Source organism: Chaetodon auriga, chromosome 6, assembly GCF_051107435.1.
Source record: "Chaetodon auriga isolate fChaAug3 chromosome 6, fChaAug3.hap1, whole genome shotgun sequence".
Classification (NCBI taxonomy): domain Eukaryota; kingdom Metazoa; phylum Chordata; class Actinopteri; order Chaetodontiformes; family Chaetodontidae; genus Chaetodon; species Chaetodon auriga.
Window position 1 is genome coordinate 25,609,386 of NC_135079.1, and position 19,503 is coordinate 25,628,888.

The 19,503-nt window shown below is 41.6% G+C and overlaps 1 protein-coding gene across 1 annotated transcript in view; it reads right to left on the reverse strand.

Moving 5' to 3' along the window:
- Nucleotides 1-19,503, reverse strand: part of LOC143322085 (DNA topoisomerase I, mitochondrial) — a 33,446-nt gene that overhangs the window by 4,612 nt on the left and 9,331 nt on the right. Inside the window, exons 5-15 of the mRNA XM_076732988.1 lie at nucleotides 19,211-19,333; nucleotides 18,902-18,989; nucleotides 18,647-18,774; nucleotides 18,340-18,455; nucleotides 14,701-14,822; nucleotides 12,345-12,467; nucleotides 12,035-12,222; nucleotides 11,379-11,523; nucleotides 7,749-7,892; nucleotides 7,018-7,203; nucleotides 3,512-3,580 (exon numbers count right to left, since the gene is read on the reverse strand). Coding sequence (XP_076589103.1) covers nucleotides 3,512-3,580; nucleotides 7,018-7,203; nucleotides 7,749-7,892; nucleotides 11,379-11,523; nucleotides 12,035-12,222; nucleotides 12,345-12,467; nucleotides 14,701-14,822; nucleotides 18,340-18,455; nucleotides 18,647-18,774; nucleotides 18,902-18,989; nucleotides 19,211-19,333 — 1,432 coding nt within the window. The remainder of the gene's footprint in view (nucleotides 1-3,511; nucleotides 3,581-7,017; nucleotides 7,204-7,748; nucleotides 7,893-11,378; nucleotides 11,524-12,034; nucleotides 12,223-12,344; nucleotides 12,468-14,700; nucleotides 14,823-18,339; nucleotides 18,456-18,646; nucleotides 18,775-18,901; nucleotides 18,990-19,210; nucleotides 19,334-19,503) is intronic.

Here is a 19,503-nt window from a genome sequence, read left to right on the forward strand (position 1 = left end):
TCCGGTTCAGTATTGAATGAGAGCACTGCAGCCGGGCAATGTAATCCCTCTGGGCATGTTGACACCATCAATGCATGTCCACTAAAAGTGTTTGTTTTTGCCACTGACAGACTCAGATTGTTATATGTGATTAGAATCTGTAACCAGAAACAACTGCTACACTGTTCTCGCCAAAGCCACCAGACTCCATTCACAGAAATATTCATTTTCATCATAAAACACATTTCATTAAAAAAAAAAACTAAATAAAACTGACCAAAACATTCTTGGTTCATCTATCCACTGTTCAACAATCACCACTAACCCCAGAGGGCTGAAATAAACCCTTCATTCACTGAACTAGAGAGGAGTGAAAGAGAGTGTGGGCATCAGAGAAGCAGCGGGGGGGAAGAGGAGAGCCAGAATGTTTTCCCATCTAGTTCAGGACTTATTTTCACCAGACATTATGTCCAGAGAGATGTAAATATGTCAGACTTCAACAGCTCTTCCCACTAAAATCAAACAAACAAAAAAAGTAAATACTGGATACTGGAAATTCTGGTTGTGTGACTTCTGTCCGTCATGCAGTGCATTCAGTGCAGCGGCCCAGGCAAGAACAAGAGATGCTTTTTCCCCACAATCGAATACCAATTTTGTGTAACAAAGGCTTTACTGGTTGGTTTTGTTTTAGCAATTCAACTCCATACTTCTGCTGCTGCTCATGGGATGTAATGAATTGATAAAAAAGACATAATTACAACAAACACTTAAGTTAAATGACTAAGTAAATTAAATGTATTAAGGGAAGTGAGGAACAGCAGCTCTGTTCTGTTGCTGGTGCAGGGAGGCTCCACAAAAGACTCGAGGAGACACCCCCAAAATAATGAGTCCTTTCTTGAGTGATGTCTGCTCACACACCTTAGATGTGGCCAATGATTTGAATCTGTTGCAGTTTGTGAAAAAACAAAGACATCTTTTGGATTCTAGTTTTTATTTGCTACACCAATTCCCATGTTTGTTTGTATAAATCACTAATAACCGAACAAAAACATATAAATAATAATGATTGGTGCTGCTCATTTGAACTGTGTTACAAGACGTGTTATGTCCCTGCAATGTACCATTATGGGCGAATAAAGAAAACACTGGCCTGAACACGTTTCCTGCTGGATGTTGCCCTGCATGCAACATTAATGTCCTTTGTCAGTCACACGCCTGTTTAAGTGATGAACTGCACGACCTGAGGTTATTTTGAGAGAAGGTAACAGAGGTTTTGTACTCGTGCTGTACGACAAAACGTTCAACCTCTGTAGCACCAGTGCTGAGTGCAAACTGGTAGCGTACGGGCTCTGTAGTGTGGCCGTTCTAAACAGTTCCAAACACTTCCGGCACGTTGTATAAACTAACTTCTCTTGAGCATACTGACACCTCAACACTACTGAGCTTGCAGGACGCAGTTTTGTGAATATTTCTTTAGATGAACACAGTCTGAGGCATCGTGAGCAGCACAGTGGCTCCTCTGTCCTTCAAGCCCTTTGCCACATATACAGAAGAAATAACACCAAGCTAGTCTGCCTGGTGAGCATGTTAAGCCTTTAATATGGCTAGGAGTCACGTAACTCTGGTTTTCTTATTTACCTTTCAGTCCCAAGTCTGCTGTTCATATTTCGGCGATGTCTTCCTACATAAGGCCAGCTGAGGATAAAGGCACACTCTATCATTCCACCGCTCCTCTTCCATTCCATTTCCACATCTTACAGCTGCTTTCTCGCTCCCTCTCTCCTCCCTCTCCTTCCACCACCTACCTTTTCCTTCTCTCTCCTAACCTCCCCTCACCTGGACCAGCTGTCACTTTCCTACCCCCCCCCCCCCACCGCCACTCTCCGCCCTCTCAGTGGCCTGGCCTTTCTGGGTGTCAATCAGGCCTGCCCACAGCAGCCATTACCATTCCACCTCCAACACACCCTGACATTTCCTGACACACTAGAGGGCAAGGAGCAGAGGCACTGCACCCCTTCCTCCAATTGCTCCATCGCGTCACCCCACCCTCTTCACTCCTGTCCTGTTCTGTATCTTCCTTTTCCTGCCTGTCAGTCTTTCTATACCAACACGTGGGCTGGCTCTCAAACCTCTGTGCTTTGCATCTCTTTTTTCCTGTTTCATTAAACCCCTCTCCTCCAATGCGACCATTCATCTGTTGCATACCTTCCCACCTACAACCCCGTCTCTCTTGAGCGAATCACAATGAATTTCTCAGCAATGAACAGCACTTAACCCAAGGTCACCAGGCTGTGAGTTGCTGCAGCAGTAACCCGATTTCCACTCCAACGCCTGAGACACACTGCCTGCCTGCATGAGCAGTGCGTGTGTGTCATGGAACCTGTTGTTTTTCATTTCAGAGCCCAAAATCAGACTTTAAAAATGACCCGTTGATAGTCATTTTGACATCATATCATACAGTTTATCTGCAGAATAGTCACATAAAAATATCTGGTGCGTGCTCTCTCTCTCTCTCTCTCTCTCTGTCTCTCTCTCTAAATGAGGGTAAACAAATATTATGTCATCAATACTGTTTAAACGCCATTATCAAAGGCAAACTCAATATGGGAAAAATGTGGCTGTAAGCAGCAGCAAGGCCGTCTGTGTGGACACGATGTGCATGCGAGCAGCGGCAGTTCAGTGGAAGTTGTCGTCTCACACAGGTCGAGGTAGGCAGCGAAGAAACCTGCACATTGAGTGATTCTAAATATATTTCCTGGACAAAGACAATCTCTCAGCCTGGAGTAAAGTCTGAAATAGACAAATAATGCAGTTGCTCTTGTTTTGTAAAGACTGAGTGTGTCCAGAGAAGCCCTGCATCTCACTGCAGCAGACTAACCAAACCATGAGTACCACTGCTGCATTCTGTGTGGCCTTCCTGCCTGCAGCTAGACGAAGAGGTTGAGAGGACGCCAGATTTCTATGTGTGGAAATTCATCCGCCCAGCATGTTCGCTTTCAATTTCCACTCGTTCAGTTTCATTTTTATCTAGCAGAGTCCATCCTCTCTCTCTTCTGAAACTCCTTTTCTGCTTTCAGTCTCCCTGCTTCCAATATCCTTCCCCTTCTCCTCACTCCCGTTTCCTCTCTTTACTCCTTTCATCTCTCCACACCAATGGCTCATCTTCATTCAATCTCATCTCTTACACCTTACAATTTAGTCCCTGCCTTTCCATTACTGCAATCTTCTGTCTCCAGAAAACATGAAAAAAACATGTTATTCTATTTTGCTTCCACAATCTTTTTCTGACTTTTTTTCAAATATTACACACCTGAGGGAAGTCTTCCACACATTTTACACAACCCCTGACAAATTCAGGTACTCTCTGACAAAGTTAGCAATTATTCAAAGTGCTTGTGGGCAGTTTTAACATTTTTTTTCTTTTTTTATCAAAAGAAATGCAGTGCATCAGCTGGCAGTGTTTAACAAAAGGCTGAAAACATGTTAAAATACCAAAGGAGACAAACACAGAGGCAGTTAGTGAGACACTCACATTTAGACGGTCGAAGAGGTCGTCTCCAGGCTGCTTGTTCTCCAGGAACATCTTAAGATTCTTAAAAACCTGAAAACATACACAGACTAATTTGATCAAAGGACTTAAAAGTGTACACCATAAAAATGAACATTTATTTTAGTAGAATATCTCACCCTAAGCTGAAACGGCACTTCACTTACCAACCACTGAAACTGGGAATGGAAATTGATAAGGGTCCCGATTATTTGAAGTTTATGTTTCACTTATGGACTACTAGTAAGGGCATTCATGTATTTGTATTGTAAGAACTGGAGAACAGCCAATCAGTCACCAACATTTCAGGTCCAAATGACACCATTTGGATGTTTTTTAAAACACTGGAGGTGAAACTGCATTCACTAGAGACAGAGCGCAATCATGTGCCGCCCACACCTGGAGGGGAAAACAATCTTCACTGACTTTGACGCTGCCTCTGTGTCACTTGCATCCAACAGCAAACATCAGAAAAGCCTCAAAGCTGCTGTGGGGTGGGATGCACTACCAGCAGGGTAAAGAACCCAAACCGAACGCTTTCTAAGCTGCTGAACCGAAACCTGGGCCTTTAAGACAAACGTGGATACAGGCAACAACATGAGGCACAAGCAGGAAGAAATGGAAACCTCTGGATCCTGACACGCAGTACGCAGCAGGCATTTTGTCACTGGTGGATCAAATATCCAAATACCAGTTTTAGGCTAACTATATTTCTGTAAGTCTTATCTGGCGATTTGATCAAATAAATGTAAATACCACAGTTTTTCACATCTGGCCAATCAGTGGCATCATTTCTCCAAGTAAATTAAGGTAAGGAGAAGAGATCTGTCCATCTCAGAGCAGAGCCAGAGGAGTGAAACTGGGACAATTACAGCTGACATTTCCAGCATTTGCAGCCTGGATGCACCGTTCCCCTAATAAAATAGTAAAATATGCAAGACGCCAATTAATAGCAACACGTGTTGCTTAAAAAAACAAACCGACATATTCACTGGCTGATTTGTGTGGCAATTTTGTTCCCCTTGGCAAACAAACTAAAAATATAAAAAGTAAACTGCAAGTGCTTTTGGGATGAAAATGTAAATCAGTGTCTAAGAGGCAGAAACACCAAAGTGAGCTCGCCTAATTGGTTTAGTGATGTGTGTGTGTGTGTGTGTGTGTGTGTGTGTGTGTGTGTGTTAAGAATGGAAATAATCAGTTCAAAAATAAATGAATAAATGCTCAGCAGGCAGAACTTACCCAACACAATGCGTTTCTACATCTGCAGGTGTCCCCACACTCTGGAGCTATTTGATAAAGTCATTCAGCGCACTAACGGGTGTTCAAATTGAGTAATAAGCAGGTGCTTGTTTTTTAAACAACAAACCTTGACACTGAGGTGCTCATTAGTCAAGTGTGTATGGCTTTAACTCTTCCGGCTACTTCCCACGATCAGATTTGCTTTCCATTAAATCACATGTGGGACATACCATATTGGTGGTCCATATCATGCATAGCGTGGCTCCACTTCATTGCCATTGTTGTATTCATTCATAGTACTGCCCTATGTTGTCTGCATGTAGATTTTTTGTAGACGCTGCACATTGCATATTCAGTATATACAGGCCAAATATATAACCCCAAGCATTAGATGAAATGATTACAAACCCCTCCAGAGGTTAGAAATGGAAATTCCTTCCTTGCATCCTTGTTCTATTTTATTCCATGTGACATTTAGCAGCAATCTCACTGATTTCCCTGGGAATTGACAATGCTAAAATATGCAAGGGACTAATTAATTCTAGCTAATGTGTTGCTTTTGAAAGCACTCATTTGAATAATTATATGTTCTGCCAAGAAACAAAACACTTTGGCTGTCAGGTGCTAACATTGCTTTCTCCATCTCTGGAAAAGAAGATAGCATGGGGTGACACATGAGGAGGGGTTGAAAATTTACATATGCATACGTGTGCACACACACACATACATGTGCGCGCACGCACGCACGCACGCACGCACACACACACACACACACACACACACACACACACACACACAAATGTGACAGCTGTTTGACAGATTACAGACTACTAAACAAAATTAAGAAAAAAAGCTTCCGTACACATTTTGTTGTCTTGTATTGTGGTATCAGCTCACCTGCTCATTACAGCACGCGTCAACGTTTACTGTATCAGATGAACTAACAACTGACTAGAGTTGTTACAAAACTTCTTCTTTTAAAATACCCATGTTGGCAGTCTGGGCCTCAAAGACAGCCTGGGTTACTGGAGGTGTGGACATTTCTAAAGGCAGGCTGGGGTCTAATGAAAGATGGTACTAAGTTGTGTGGGGAAATGTAGGAGCCAGTGTTTTTGGATCTCGACCCGTAACACGGACTGATATACAGGTCATCTCAGAGTCTGCTGCTTCGATACTGACAATTTTTCTGGCTCTTGCAAGTCCCTCATCTTGATGGAAGTACAATTCTAACAGGACCAAACTGAACTGTTACCGATGAGATACTGCTGAATACTAAAACTACTAAAACAAGGCTGTCTAATCCTTATTAGGGTAAATACAATATTATTATATTACACTGCCAAAATGTGGATGCAATTGATCAAAAATATTTTTCCCACCTTTTATAAGTTTTCACAGCACGTAATCCAAATGAACAGAAAAATAAAGCAAGAGGGAGACAGAGAGAAGGAGGGAGGGAGGGGGGGGGGAGAGAGAGAGAGAGAGAGAGAGAGAGAGAGAGAGAGAGACAGTGCACCAGCAAGAGCTCATCACTTCAACAAACTCTCAGAAGAGTAACCACATCAGCAGATGCAAATCACGAGTTCAGTGGGGACTCGTATTCTGTTGGTGATGATGTGCTGCAGATGGAGGCTGTCTTGCAGAAGACTTGATTTGATTTGATAAAAAAAATAGTGCAATGTAGTATTGCATCAAATTCCTTGATATTCATAACATTTTTAATATTTTGTCATTGAACAGTTTATTGATCATCTCATGATTAGACATTCGGAATGATAACAAAGCGTGCTTCAATTGTAAAACACAGTTCCGAAAAGTGCAAAACATGGAATTTGGGGGGGGGGGGATACAAAAAAAAAAAAAAACGGAATCTGGAAAAAATACAGAAAGATTTCATAGGGACCTACAGACAAATGAAACCACCACAGCTGCAGGAATCCAATCGACAACTGTGCCCCGAAGACATTTCTCAGTTCCCCCTTTGCCTCGGGCTCTGTGCATGTCGATATGTATGCAAGTGACCTTCTCTGCAGGGGCTGCTGCCAAAACCCAAAGGGCAAAGCCTAGATTATAATGAAATAAACTGCTTGTGTATTGCAATGAACAGCTCAGCTAATGTTCCTTTCGAGGTTCTCTTCTATGGACTGATTTGCCTCAGATCAACTATCATCATCCCCAGGTCCAAGCAAACACATGAAAGCAGGAAAGAGTGTGTGTGAGGAAGTGTTTTTGTGCAATTTTGGTTGCTTTACCTTCCTGATGACGGGGACCTTGTTGTAGTAGCGAATGGAGTCTTTACCCAGGAAGTCAAATTCGACCACACACTCGCTGCCCTCCAGTTCCTCATGGAGGGTGATGTGCTCGACGCGGAGCGAGCAGCAGCCCACCGTGTCGGCCGTCTCTCCCTCCTCCTTCTCATTGCCAGCTCTCAGAGCCAGCTTGGGGCCAGAAGACATAGAGGTAAATACACATTAAAACGTCTTCACATACTCCCCCAGCACTTTCACCACCATCCCTCCCATTCACTGTGCAAATATGTGCCAGTCAGATAATCATTTAATATACACCCAACACACACAACATGAAGTAGAAATTCAGGATGACATAATAAACACAACGAAGCCAAATCAGAATGTAAATAGTCTTTGGCATGAGCCAAAAGCAATCGAACACTCGATCTATCATTTAACTCAACACAAAATGAGATAAATAACTTCAGAGTCACTGGAGGAAAATGGCTCCATATAATCAGTGTTTCTCCTTGCAAAAGATCTTCCACCCAGGTAGGTGAGAAAAAGCAATCAAGACACATTGCATTGAATTCCAATGTGTTCACTTGGCTCTTGGTATCAGCCCTAATCACTGAGGAGAATTTGTGAAAATGACTGCAGCATATTTCTGGCACTGACGTGTAAAACAATTAGAACTAATTACTGCATCTTCACTTCAGAGTTTTTCCTTCACCACTGGCTCCAGACCAGACCTTGTCTATGAAGTAGAGGGCCACAGCTCTTTGCCGTGTTTTCATCTCTTTAGATTTGAGATCCCGGAGGTACTGGTTACGGATGCTGTCCACGCACGACTTCAGTTTCCGAGCAACCTCATATTTCTCCCAGTCCTTCTCTCCCTGCATACATGGGACAAAAAGAAGGGGAGAGGAGGATGAAGAGGGGTGTAGACAAAGAGAAAGCAACAGTGAGCGGAAAGGAAAAGGTCCGGAAAGGGAGACGCATGACACAAAACGATGACACAGGCCATGACACAACGACACGGGTCATTTTCCTCAAAAAATCAACACATTATTCAACGTGGTATTGATGACATGAATGCAGACAGGCCATAATATTCTGCCAACAAGCAGACATTTAGTACAAGTGTTGAAGTGATAAAAGGTTTTTACCCCTTTTTACACATATGCAGTAGTACTCCTCAAGACCTGACGGAAATCGGTGGAGTTCCTCTTGAACTTTTCTATTTAAAGTCACATTTAAACAAACTACAATCTTTAAGACAAAGGTGGCTGTTTGCTCACATCTTCTGTGCCTTCATAAAAGGAAATAGCTAGATAGCAGTCTGTTTTCCTTATCTAAAAAAACAAACAAAAAAAAATACAAAAACATAAAAAATACATTTTATTTGTCGTACACCTTTCATACATGAAATGCAGCTCGAGGTGCTTTACAACAAAGCAATTACATGCACCCAGTGCTTCACATAAAAAGACAGAATGAACATAAAAACAGGGATAGTAAAATAAGATGGAGAATAATAGTAATAGTAAAAATAAGATAAAAAGAAGGATGAAAATAGAATAAAGAGAATGCATCACAGAAGATGTGAAATGAAACCCACTGAATAGCAGTAATACAATCAACTGGACTGATGTGCTCTCTCCTCTGGGTTCTGGCTAATAGCCGAGCTGCACAGTTTTGAATGAGCTGAAGTAAATAGTGCGTTACAGTAATCAAGTCAGCTTGGAATAAAGGCATGAATCAGTTTCTCTGCGTTTCTGTTTGATTTAGACATGGTCAAACTGTAGCTGGGTTTCTAAGGTAGAAAAATGAAGTTTCCATCACCTTGTTGATGTGGAACTTCAATCTTAGATCTGAATTAAGGACAACAGCAAGACTTGTAACCTCAAATTTAAACCAGGGAGTTACTTTCCCCAGATTATTAAACAGCATTTCTCTTTTTGTTTTAGAACCGACAGCGGAGGTGTACAGTTGTGCGTCAGCCGCATCACTATGGGAACATTTATTGTGCCCTCTAATGATGTCACCAAGTGGCAGCACGTAGAGGGAGAACAGTAATGGACCAAGGCAGCTCTCTGCAACCCCAAAACAGACGTCATGTTTCTCAGACACATGATGTCAGGAAACAAATGTGTAAATGTATTTCAAGTTTCAAGCCCCTTTACATTCCACATTAGGAAGCAGCTGAATTGGCCGAACTTAAAGCTGCAAGCAGCAATAAACTGATTTTCAGGCTTTGCAAAGGTGAGCAAAGTCTAGTTGTTTCACGTTCACAAAACCTGCAGCATTTAACAAAGCACACTCGGACATCATCTGCGCCCCCTTCATTTGAACATAACTCGGCGTGTACGTTCAGGAGTTGGCCCGACAGTGAGGTTAATCAGGATTGCTGTTATGAGCAAATATGTGACAGACCACGCCCACTTGCACCTGTCAATATGGCACATCAGATTTTGGTAAGAGCATGCACACTTAAATTGGTGAAATTCTGTATAGTGGGTTTTGAGGTATACATTTTTGGCATCTGTAGTGCCCCCTATAGGTTGGACTCTGAATTCTTCCGTACACTTGTTCCCAATCATGGCCTGAAGACCCGTACCACAATTTATGATGATTGGACAGTTGTTAATTGGCCATGTTACTGCAAAGCACCGCCCCTTTTATGGTTGATGACGCCCATGTTTTTCAACCAATCTTTCTCATTGATAATAGAAAGGGTCTCTCAGTCCTGTTTACCCACTTTCGTGTTGATACAGGCAAAAGTTGTATTCATATTACTGGTTTTCAAAAAAGAGAGAGAGAGAGAGCTTTATGCTCCAAGAGGCTGTTTAGTAGAGCTGGACCTGTGTCCAATTCCAAGTCTTCCGGACGTACTGCTTTGTTACAGACAGTAATGGCTTCTTTGTATATATTATGATGAACAATTTTCTTCCATTTTCTTTTCAGCTGCTCGACAGATTTTCTTAATTAATACTGTTATTGTTTAACCATGGGGAGACTCAGTCAGTCAACTCTTTTTCACCTTTAGTGCAGCAACAGCACTTCTAACTGTTTTCAACCAAAGTCACACCAGTGTGACTCAAATTATCTCATAATATTCCAGAACTTTGCTTCAGCATTGCTATCGAGCGTCTCTTTTGAACCAGAAATTCTCTTTTAGTCTTTGTGCAGATTTGGCCTACATAATTCTAAAACTGAACCACCGTCACTGTTTAACCCTGTTGCTATCTCCACATCCAGACAGACAAACAAACAGACAAAAAAAATCCCACACAACCCTTTTCACAGCACTATGAACCTGTTTTGTGTTTTACTTACAGAGTATGACAATAACAGGCAAAGGAGAAAAATAAAGCTTAACAGGTTGTTTAAAAAAAACACCCTAAATTTCATCTGCCCTCTCCTAAATAACGCCTATGTTGAGCATTTTCCAAGGCAGACTACATGGGTTTTTTTTCTGTTTCAGGCAGTGGACTGGACTCCATTCACAACATTGTCACTTGAGGAAAAAAAACTCAACCTATAGATAGGATTGGGCATCGTTTGAATTTGAACAATTACGGTTCCGATTCTGATGCCAATTCCTCGTTTCGATTCCGGTTCCTAACGATTCTCGATTCCGATTCTTTTAAGAGGCAGGGTCAAGAAAGTTTACATGTTTTAAATGAGCTAGCTAACCAGAGTTCTTTCTCTTTTTTCTTTGACGATGCATGGGGTCATTAGGGGAACATGATTGATAGATTTGCTAAGAAAAAAAAACTCGCAAATCTTTTTTTTCTTTTTTTTCGGCAGACTCGTTATTCTCCGCTTTTCTACAATCAAAGCCACGCTTTAGACTGCCGCCGTACACTGTCCATGGTTGTGCGGTAATGCAAACACTTCCGGCAGATTCTTCTTTGTTGGTGTTCGGCGGCTTCTTCTTCCGGTCAGCGGACTCGGTATCGAAACTAGGAATCGAAATTTAAAAATTTCAACGATTCCGGGAGAATCGGAAAGTTAGTCCCGGTTCCAATCGATACTCGATGCCCAACCCTACCTATAGACCTGTATAACGTGCGTGAGATACATAATTTGCTGTGGTGAATAACATGACAACTGTCATTTCTGTCAAAGTTGGATTTTTGTTGACTGAGTACGGAGGCTGATCGAGCACCACCTGACCGGTGGTGCATTCAGATGCCTGTCGGAGTGAAAACCCAATCTAAAAAGCCTGTTGAATCAAATTTGAGTGCCTGTGCCTGCCTGTCTCTGAACTACATCGTTAAAACAACTGGTCAGATTAAAAGTGTTCATTTAGCCTTGAGCTGACTGTGACATCCTGTGATACACACAGTGTGTGTAGGAGCATTTTTTGGATGTACCTTCAGTTTTGAGTTGGCATTTAACATGATGTATTTAATGGAGCCTTGGATGTTCTCAGTCCAGCTGGCCAGCCACGTCACGGTGTTGTCATGTCGAACCTCCTTCCATTGGTGACCAGCAGGCGGCACAGGGACACGGGCTTGTCTGACAATGAGAGAGGGGGAACGTGAATGAATGTGTGTGCATGTGTAAGCAGTCACAGCATTGAAATACAAGCTGCAAGCCTTTTACACATAAATGTACGACACCAGAGTGGAGAAGTGAAGCATAACTAGAATTCTTGAGTGATTTTACGTCTTTAGCATAGCATATGTCTGAGGTTATGTAAAGAAAACATTCATTTTGTGCAAATCAAAAACTCTATACCATATGCAGGAGTGTATTACCAATGCCTGTGCAGCTGTCAATATGGATACACTTTGCTGCACACTAAGAAGCACGGTCATGTATATTTTAAAAAACTTCAAATGATTTGAGCTCTTCTTTGATGCACATCCAGCTAGAAGGTCGTACCAAGAGGTGTGACAACTGGGTTTTTAGCAGCAAGGGGGACTTTTTTTTTTTTTTTTTTCTTCATCACACCACCTTATCTATGCATCACTGCACTGTCACAAATCTCTGCATGCAGTTTAAAACCCCTTAGCCCCCCTCTCACTCGCTGCAGTTGATGATGACATCCTCTGGTTGGATCCTTTTCTTCAGCATGCCCTGTTTGGGATGCTCGCCTCTCCCCCGAAACAGCCCCGGAGGCTCAATCTTAAAGTTGCCAATGCGCTCTTTGTGGTGATCAAGCAGACAGTAGCCGTACTCATCCACTATCTTCTGGTTGGCCTCTTTCAAAACCTAAATCAGAAATAAAACAAAGAAATAATAATCACCCACAACCTAAATGATGCTTACTTTCTTTAGACAGCAACAGGAAGAGTTATGACAACAACAGAAGAAAAAAAAAGTCAGAACCTCACCAGTTTCTCCTCCTTGGTCATGTTTTTCCTGGTCTCCACTTTGGCTTTATGCATAGCATGAATCTCTCCAAAGTCACATTTGTCAAGTTCTTTAATCAGCGAATTCTCTTCATGGGTCATTTCCTAAACAGACACAGTTTTCATCACTGACGTGTGATCCCCTCTTGAGTTTGCTTGTCTGAAGTTCTGTCTGCACAAACACTGGGATATCTTTAATTGATAAAACAATTAGTCTATTTGAAAATTAAACAACAATTTTGATCATCAATGCATCTTTTCAGTCATTTATCAAGCAAGAATGAACAATGCCTTGGGAACCATTTTATCGACTAAACAATCATTCATTCATCCATCCATTTTCTGACTGCTCACACAGGGGCAGTTTACAATTAATCAAACATATAAAAAAATGATCAGATTATCTATTATCAAAAGAACTGTTAGTTGCAGCCCAAGTATCCTGGGATGCTGGAATAACTCAACTGCATCAATGACAGCAATAATATCCATCTTTTATCCACAGTTCAACGGTTATAAAGGATTAAAAGAACAAACGCATTTTTAACTCAAACTCTTAATACTGATCACAGAAAGTATGCACATCCCAACACTTCCACGTGCCAAGTCAAAATGTTGAAATGAAGGAAGACATAGACAAAGGACCTGCACATAATGCTGCTTTATTCAATTTAATGGGAGCTATTAATACTGAGGACTGAACCTCTGTCAAATAGGGCATTACAACAATAATCTATCATAAAAAACAAATGAGAGGAGTGTGATCAAAGCAGATCAGTGACCTTTCATTTAATTACTCATCGTTATGGAGGCAGAGCAGACAGAAAACGAATGAAGTGGTATCGTTTTGAAAGGGCACGGTGTATACCATTTCCTCCTGAGAAGGCCACTGCTGAGCGAGCTAAACAGTCTTGACACAGCAGTACACTGAAGGGAGCAGCAGCAGTGCAGCAGAGTTTCAGCTGTAATTGTCAACTTTCGGAAATTATTGCACAAGGGGGTCACCCCATCAAAGAGGTCACTAACAGGGCAGCAACACAGAGCGATTCAGCAGAGGCTTTATGGTCATCTCAGAGGTCTCTCTTGCTAAAATGTCATGACAACGCAAGTGGCTTTTCATATGGCCTCCTGCTCTCAACCAAGAAAGCTACTGCAACAACGGGACAACATTTTGGGGAGTATCTGCCCGTTCAGACCAAAAATCCATTGTATGGATATCTATTTTTAAAAGTCAAACTGGCCTTGAGTGGTAGAATGTATCAGTGAACAATGACGAGAACTTTTAATGAGATCTTGATCATCCTGATTTTATTGTCTTCACGCATGACAGCAGCAGCGCTCATCAAAAACAGGGCACTGACGCTAACGGTTACCACATAAAGACATAGATCATAATGGAAGGAAGATTTACATGAGGTAACCACCGGACAAACAAAAGTGTTTCCAACCTGAACACATCATTGAGAAAAGAGGGAATAACTCATCTATAAGCTTTCCAGTGCAGGATCGATCTGATCCAGATGTGTCGTCCAATGGTCACAGGAGATGAGATGCAAAAATACACCTCTAGATCAGCACGCACACACAGAAACACACACACACACACACACACACCTCTCTCCAGAATCCCTCTGACGGTGCGGACACGTATTCAGTCTGCGTGTCTAAGCATGACTGACACCCGACAGTCGGTGGGCACTGAGGGCAGTGGAGCGAGGAGAGTTTTTTCCGGCTATAATAAAACTGTTTAATTGGATTTGTTCATATGCAGGGGAGCTACTTGTATGGATTAGCATATCAATGCCTTCACACAAATCGTATTTTCAAGTGCATTGAGCACTAAGCAGCGCAAAATTAATTCTGCATGATATGCCTTGGGGCTCAGCACGGTGTTTTCTCGATACAGAGGACACCCTGACTGACACCAGCGTGCAGGTAGCAGTCACAGTCACTCACGTACATTAACACAAAGCTGGAATACAGACAACCAGTGCCGCACTGAGGATGTTATGAAGACAAGGTTTGTGGCGCTGACATTATGACAAGCTGACACTGCATGATGCTCGTGTATTAAGTTAAATTTTGACTAAGATGAAGTAGTCACGTACATAGACCACAGCTGACAAAGCCAGTCGTCATAACTGTACTGTCATTAAGGGAAATGGTCAAAAAACAAATCTGACAAAAGTGGTCAGGGGGGCTTGTTTTGATGCAAATGTAAAATTCACCTCATTTCATTTGTTGACTTTAATGTTAGTAGTAGGAATAAACCTCTGAGCTGCAGGTGTCAGTTTTTTCTTCAAAAACAGACACGCGCTGACTGTCTTTCTTTATTTACCTTCTTCCAGTCTTCAAAGAAGTTGTCCCGAAACACCTTCTTGGTGGTGTATTCATGGTCCAACATCTGGGCAAAGAACAAAGCCACTTCCTCAGCCGCAGGGCTGAGCTTCACCTTCTTACCTGCAGACAAAGAAAACACAAGCACGCCACTTTTATTCAACACATAAAGCTATTTCTGAAAGCTCAAATCAAAATCCAACAAGCTATAATAACACTTCAACTCCTCTAGAGTCCAGTCAGACAACTGATAGAAATATGCTCAGAGACAAAGATGTACATTCAACTCCACAACTAAGATTGAATTACAAACAAGTACATGCAAACACAGGAATTCACAGATAAAACCTACTCCCTGTGTGTCATCGCTGTGGCTGGATCACTAAACAAAGCAATAACAATTACAGTCATCAATCAGTGCTTGACCCAGTACACATCTGGCTCCATAATACATTTTAGACATGCTGTCAGTTTACAATCCCACCAGGTCTCTTCAGTCACAAAGTGGAAATCTATTCCATGTGCAGAGGACTTTCACAAAGTCCAGTGAGAGGGTCTTCAGCATTTATGCATCTATGATCAACAGTCTGCCTGCTGATGTTAGACTTAGACCAGCACTGTGTTCTTCTAAAGCCAAACTAAAGACCTTCCTTTGCAGTCCAGCATTTTCTTAAATGGACACACCAAATTTGTACTGCATGTATGATTGTATGTGTATGTGCATTTATGTGGAGGTATATACACACATCTTTACTTACAAGTACTGTTGGCTGCATTGTTTCTATGTAAAGCACTTTGAATTGCTTTGTACAATATGTATGTTGGGGTTGGTGGGTGGGTGTGTGTGTGTGTGTGTGTATTTATGTTCATGCATGAATGGATATTCTTGTTTATTTTCTTTGTTGAAGTAAGCACTTTGAGCTGATTTGTGTGAGATAGAGCTATACAAATAAAATCTGAACTGAATGTAACTGAACTGCTCGTTCTCCTGTGGCCCTTTAAATCTGAGCTTGCACTCTGGTCTTAATTTGTAAGATCAAGAAAATTTGAGACTCTACATTATTCCAGAGCGATATTAAGGCATCTCGGAGCGTTTCTTTTGATGTTAGGGTATAATTTGCCTGTCCCATTTTCAAATGTGTACAAAAAGGCAGAGGTCTTGTAACTGCAGAGGGAAAGCCATGAAATTAAACACTCAAGACTTTTTCTTGAACTTCAAAGAGGCTCGACGTTACTTCGATGCATTTTTATGCCCAACTGTCCTGCTGGGGAATGACGCTTCTGCACAACCAAGCCGGCTACCATACAGACACAATAATGGCTACATGTGGTGATAACAGCGCACGTTGTACCACAGTCTCTCCTGGAGGGCGTTCATTGTGCACACTTGGTTGTACACGCAAAATGTTAAAAAGGAGAACGAGAGAGAAGTTCAAATCTTGGCTCCGTTCACACCTTCACACAGCTGGACAATTGCAGTGTGAAGTGGGTAGAACTTGAGAAATGAATATCCTCTTTCATCAAAGTTAATCAATGACTGACCATTGAACATCAAATCCTGTTACAGAGACTGGAACACTGGACTCGCCCATAGTTATGCTAGTATAGGCTTAGACTGCTGGGGAACTTCCTATCATACACTGAGCCCCGCTCTCCTCCTCTTCCTCTCTGTGCAAATTTATGTCCCATTAAGGCATGTCAGTAATTAGCTGTCTTCCCTGGTGTCCTTGTGTTTCTTGTCTCATAGGTACTATAGATTAAGTGACCCAGCATTATGTTAAGTAATTAAAATGAGCCCATTAACCAACATTAAAGTGATATTAACACATATAGATCAATATTTATAATGCAGTTAAATATTTCATTCTGAAATGGACCAGTCTGCACTGGGTCAGGTTACTGGTAAGACTACACGTATGACCCCAACTAATCACAGCATGTCTTATTTCACACACACACACACACACACGAGTTCAGATGTCATCAGAGAGGCAGGTGAAGCAACCATCAGTCGCATTGTGTGTGATGCTGGCAGCCTTGTGTGCCCCGAAATAAAGAAAAGAAAGCCCACCCCACTGTCATTCACAAACGGGCACGATGCTGGTGATTGGTCGGCCATGCCATAAAATATATTTTGATATTGTTGGCTGCTAACAGCTATCTAGCTCTCCTGCCCATTTCACAACATTATTTGTTGCTCACAATTTAGCATTGTCAGGGATAAAAATAGGGTGTGTCCCCATCTATCGTAAGTTGACTGCCTCCTTTGAGATTTCAACGCAGCGCAACATCACTGTGAACCAAAACATCACAGAATCAACCACAATAATATTTGATAGCAACTGTCAGACTCGCGTGAGGAGATGTACTCCCTTGTAGTCTGAGGTCAGCTCAGCTTTCATCTGCTAAGCAATAGTCATGATCTCTGTCTGCTCCAAACACATTTTCTACCGTCCCCAGGACACCGTTAGTCTCAAACCCTGGTGGAATATTTGAAAAACTTTCTGTAAAATACCTCAATGAGTTTGTGCGAGTCAGCATCACAAGGAATCTAATAATGGACTCATACATGTGGTAATAAACGGACAAAAAAAACGAGCTAATCCTCTTTCCCAGCCTGTATCACGCTAAGAAACACTGTCATTTTAACACTAAGTTTAAACTGTTTATCACTTCATGTTTTTAGAATATCTGGTTTGAGGAGGTGCAGCAGCCTCCCTTTAAAAATCCATGAAAACTGACTCTCTTAAAGAACTATGTCACTTTGTGACTGTAAGATAAAACAGCCCATTGTTATTTCTGCAAACTGTCTATTTATCACCAAAGCATTCATGAGTTATATGGTTAAGATGGACGAAATATGAACGTGTTGGGTGCCATGTAACACCAGTGCAACAAATGGAGAAAGTTAGTCTGGAGGCCGGAGTAAGATCATATATTTAACATGCAGCATGTCACTGACTCTTTAAATTATATGGTGTGTTTTACTTGTTTACTTGCTTTGAAGTTTTTCTTTAAAAAATCCTGTTTCTAAGATTACTGGCAGAAACGAAATATAATATTCAGAATTATAGTTTTCTTAGTGTATTATGTTTTTGTTACCTTAGAATGAGCCCTTTATATCTACAGAGAGAGCATCTGTTCTTCCACCAACTCCGCCATGTTCCCCCGCCATCTTTCTACAGTAGGCAAGAATGGCCAAACCAAACTCCTACAAGCTTGGAAAGGGAACGGTGAGGCAGGGGTATTCAGTTGGCTGCAATTTGCAACCTCACCACTAGATGCCACTAAATCCTGGTCCTTTAACTTCGGTTTTACAAATTTCCATGTATGTACTTCATGAAACATAACGTGTGATTGTGATATACTGCCCTGTTGTTGCTTAGTTCTCTTTTTGATTATTTGTTGTATTATCACTACTTTTGACTCCCCATTTTATTCTCTTCCAACAATCTGTTATTTTATTTATTTTCTTCTTATTGCTGCTTTGGATCCCAGAAAAACAAAAAGTTATGTTACTGTGCAGTGCTTAAATTACTGTCATGAGAGGAAAATATGCGGAGTGTGCCAAAATAATGTATGTAAAACTTTTTCAACCCTATATAAATCACCCTGTCTGATACATTCATACTCAACTGACCGTCATAGTAGAAGTGAACGTCGTCTGGCAGAGGCTGATAGTCAGGAGGGAAGTAGGGTCCATTGTGTTCAAGGAACCTCCACTTCACCCCATTTTCATACTTCTCTTCCTCCCACCTGACACAAAGCAAGATGATGAAAAAATGAGGACGCATGTGAAAAGTGAAAATTGCTGCTCTCCACCTTCCCCATGTTTGTGCATGATTTGTATTTGTGTGTGTGTGTGTGTGTGTGTGTGTGTGTGTGTGTGTGTGTGTGCTGGGGGTGGGTCGGGTCAATGTCAGATGAAAAGAGCAGCGTTTCCCAACCATCTCCAGCGATTCTGCTCCTCCTCCTCCTTCTTTTTGATCTTCAACTGTCTTGCCTCGTCTACCTCCTCCTTTGTCCTCTTGGGCTTTTTGGAGACGGGATGCTCTCCTTCCTCTTTTTTTACCGTCTGTGGCGGAAAAACACTTAAGATGTGAATTCAAACGCTCCCATTGTGAACGGCTTTTCCAGCAAACTTCATATAGAGGCAGTATCATTGATGGGAGACAGATTACCTCAGGAAGACAAGTGTTTACCTTTTCTGTTCTCTTCTTTGACTTCTTTTTCTGAGCTTCCCCATTGCTTTCTTCTTCCATCCCATGTTGCTTATCTTTTTTCTTTGAGCTGCAGGTAACCAGAAAACAGACAGAATACTAATAGCTTACACGATGCTGAAGGTTGGAAGCTTATTAACTACCAAATTCAAATATTCAAAAACAAATATTTCAGTGTCTGAGATGTGAACATAACATTGTGAACCATACTCTAATATTAGAAAAAGCCTAACGTGTAAAAAGCACTTTATTACATACCAATCCACAGCTTAAACACCTGATCAGACTTACGAATGTGTAACAGTGGAATGTGAAGTGTCATCCATGGGCTCATCCTTAATTCTTTTCCTTTTCAACCCTTTCTTGCTTGCAGTAAAGTCATCGTCCATTGGCTCCTGTCTCACAATTTCATCACTAAACCACAAAAAGAGGAGAGGACAGTCAATGTTTATTTGTAATATGAAGTTCAGTGAGCTCGTCATAATACTGCTGATGTTCAGAGTCTGCTTTGTAGTGTCTGTGAGGATTCTCAGTCATCCAGGTCATGGTTACCCAAGAAGGCTTGAATCAAGGGCAACTGGACT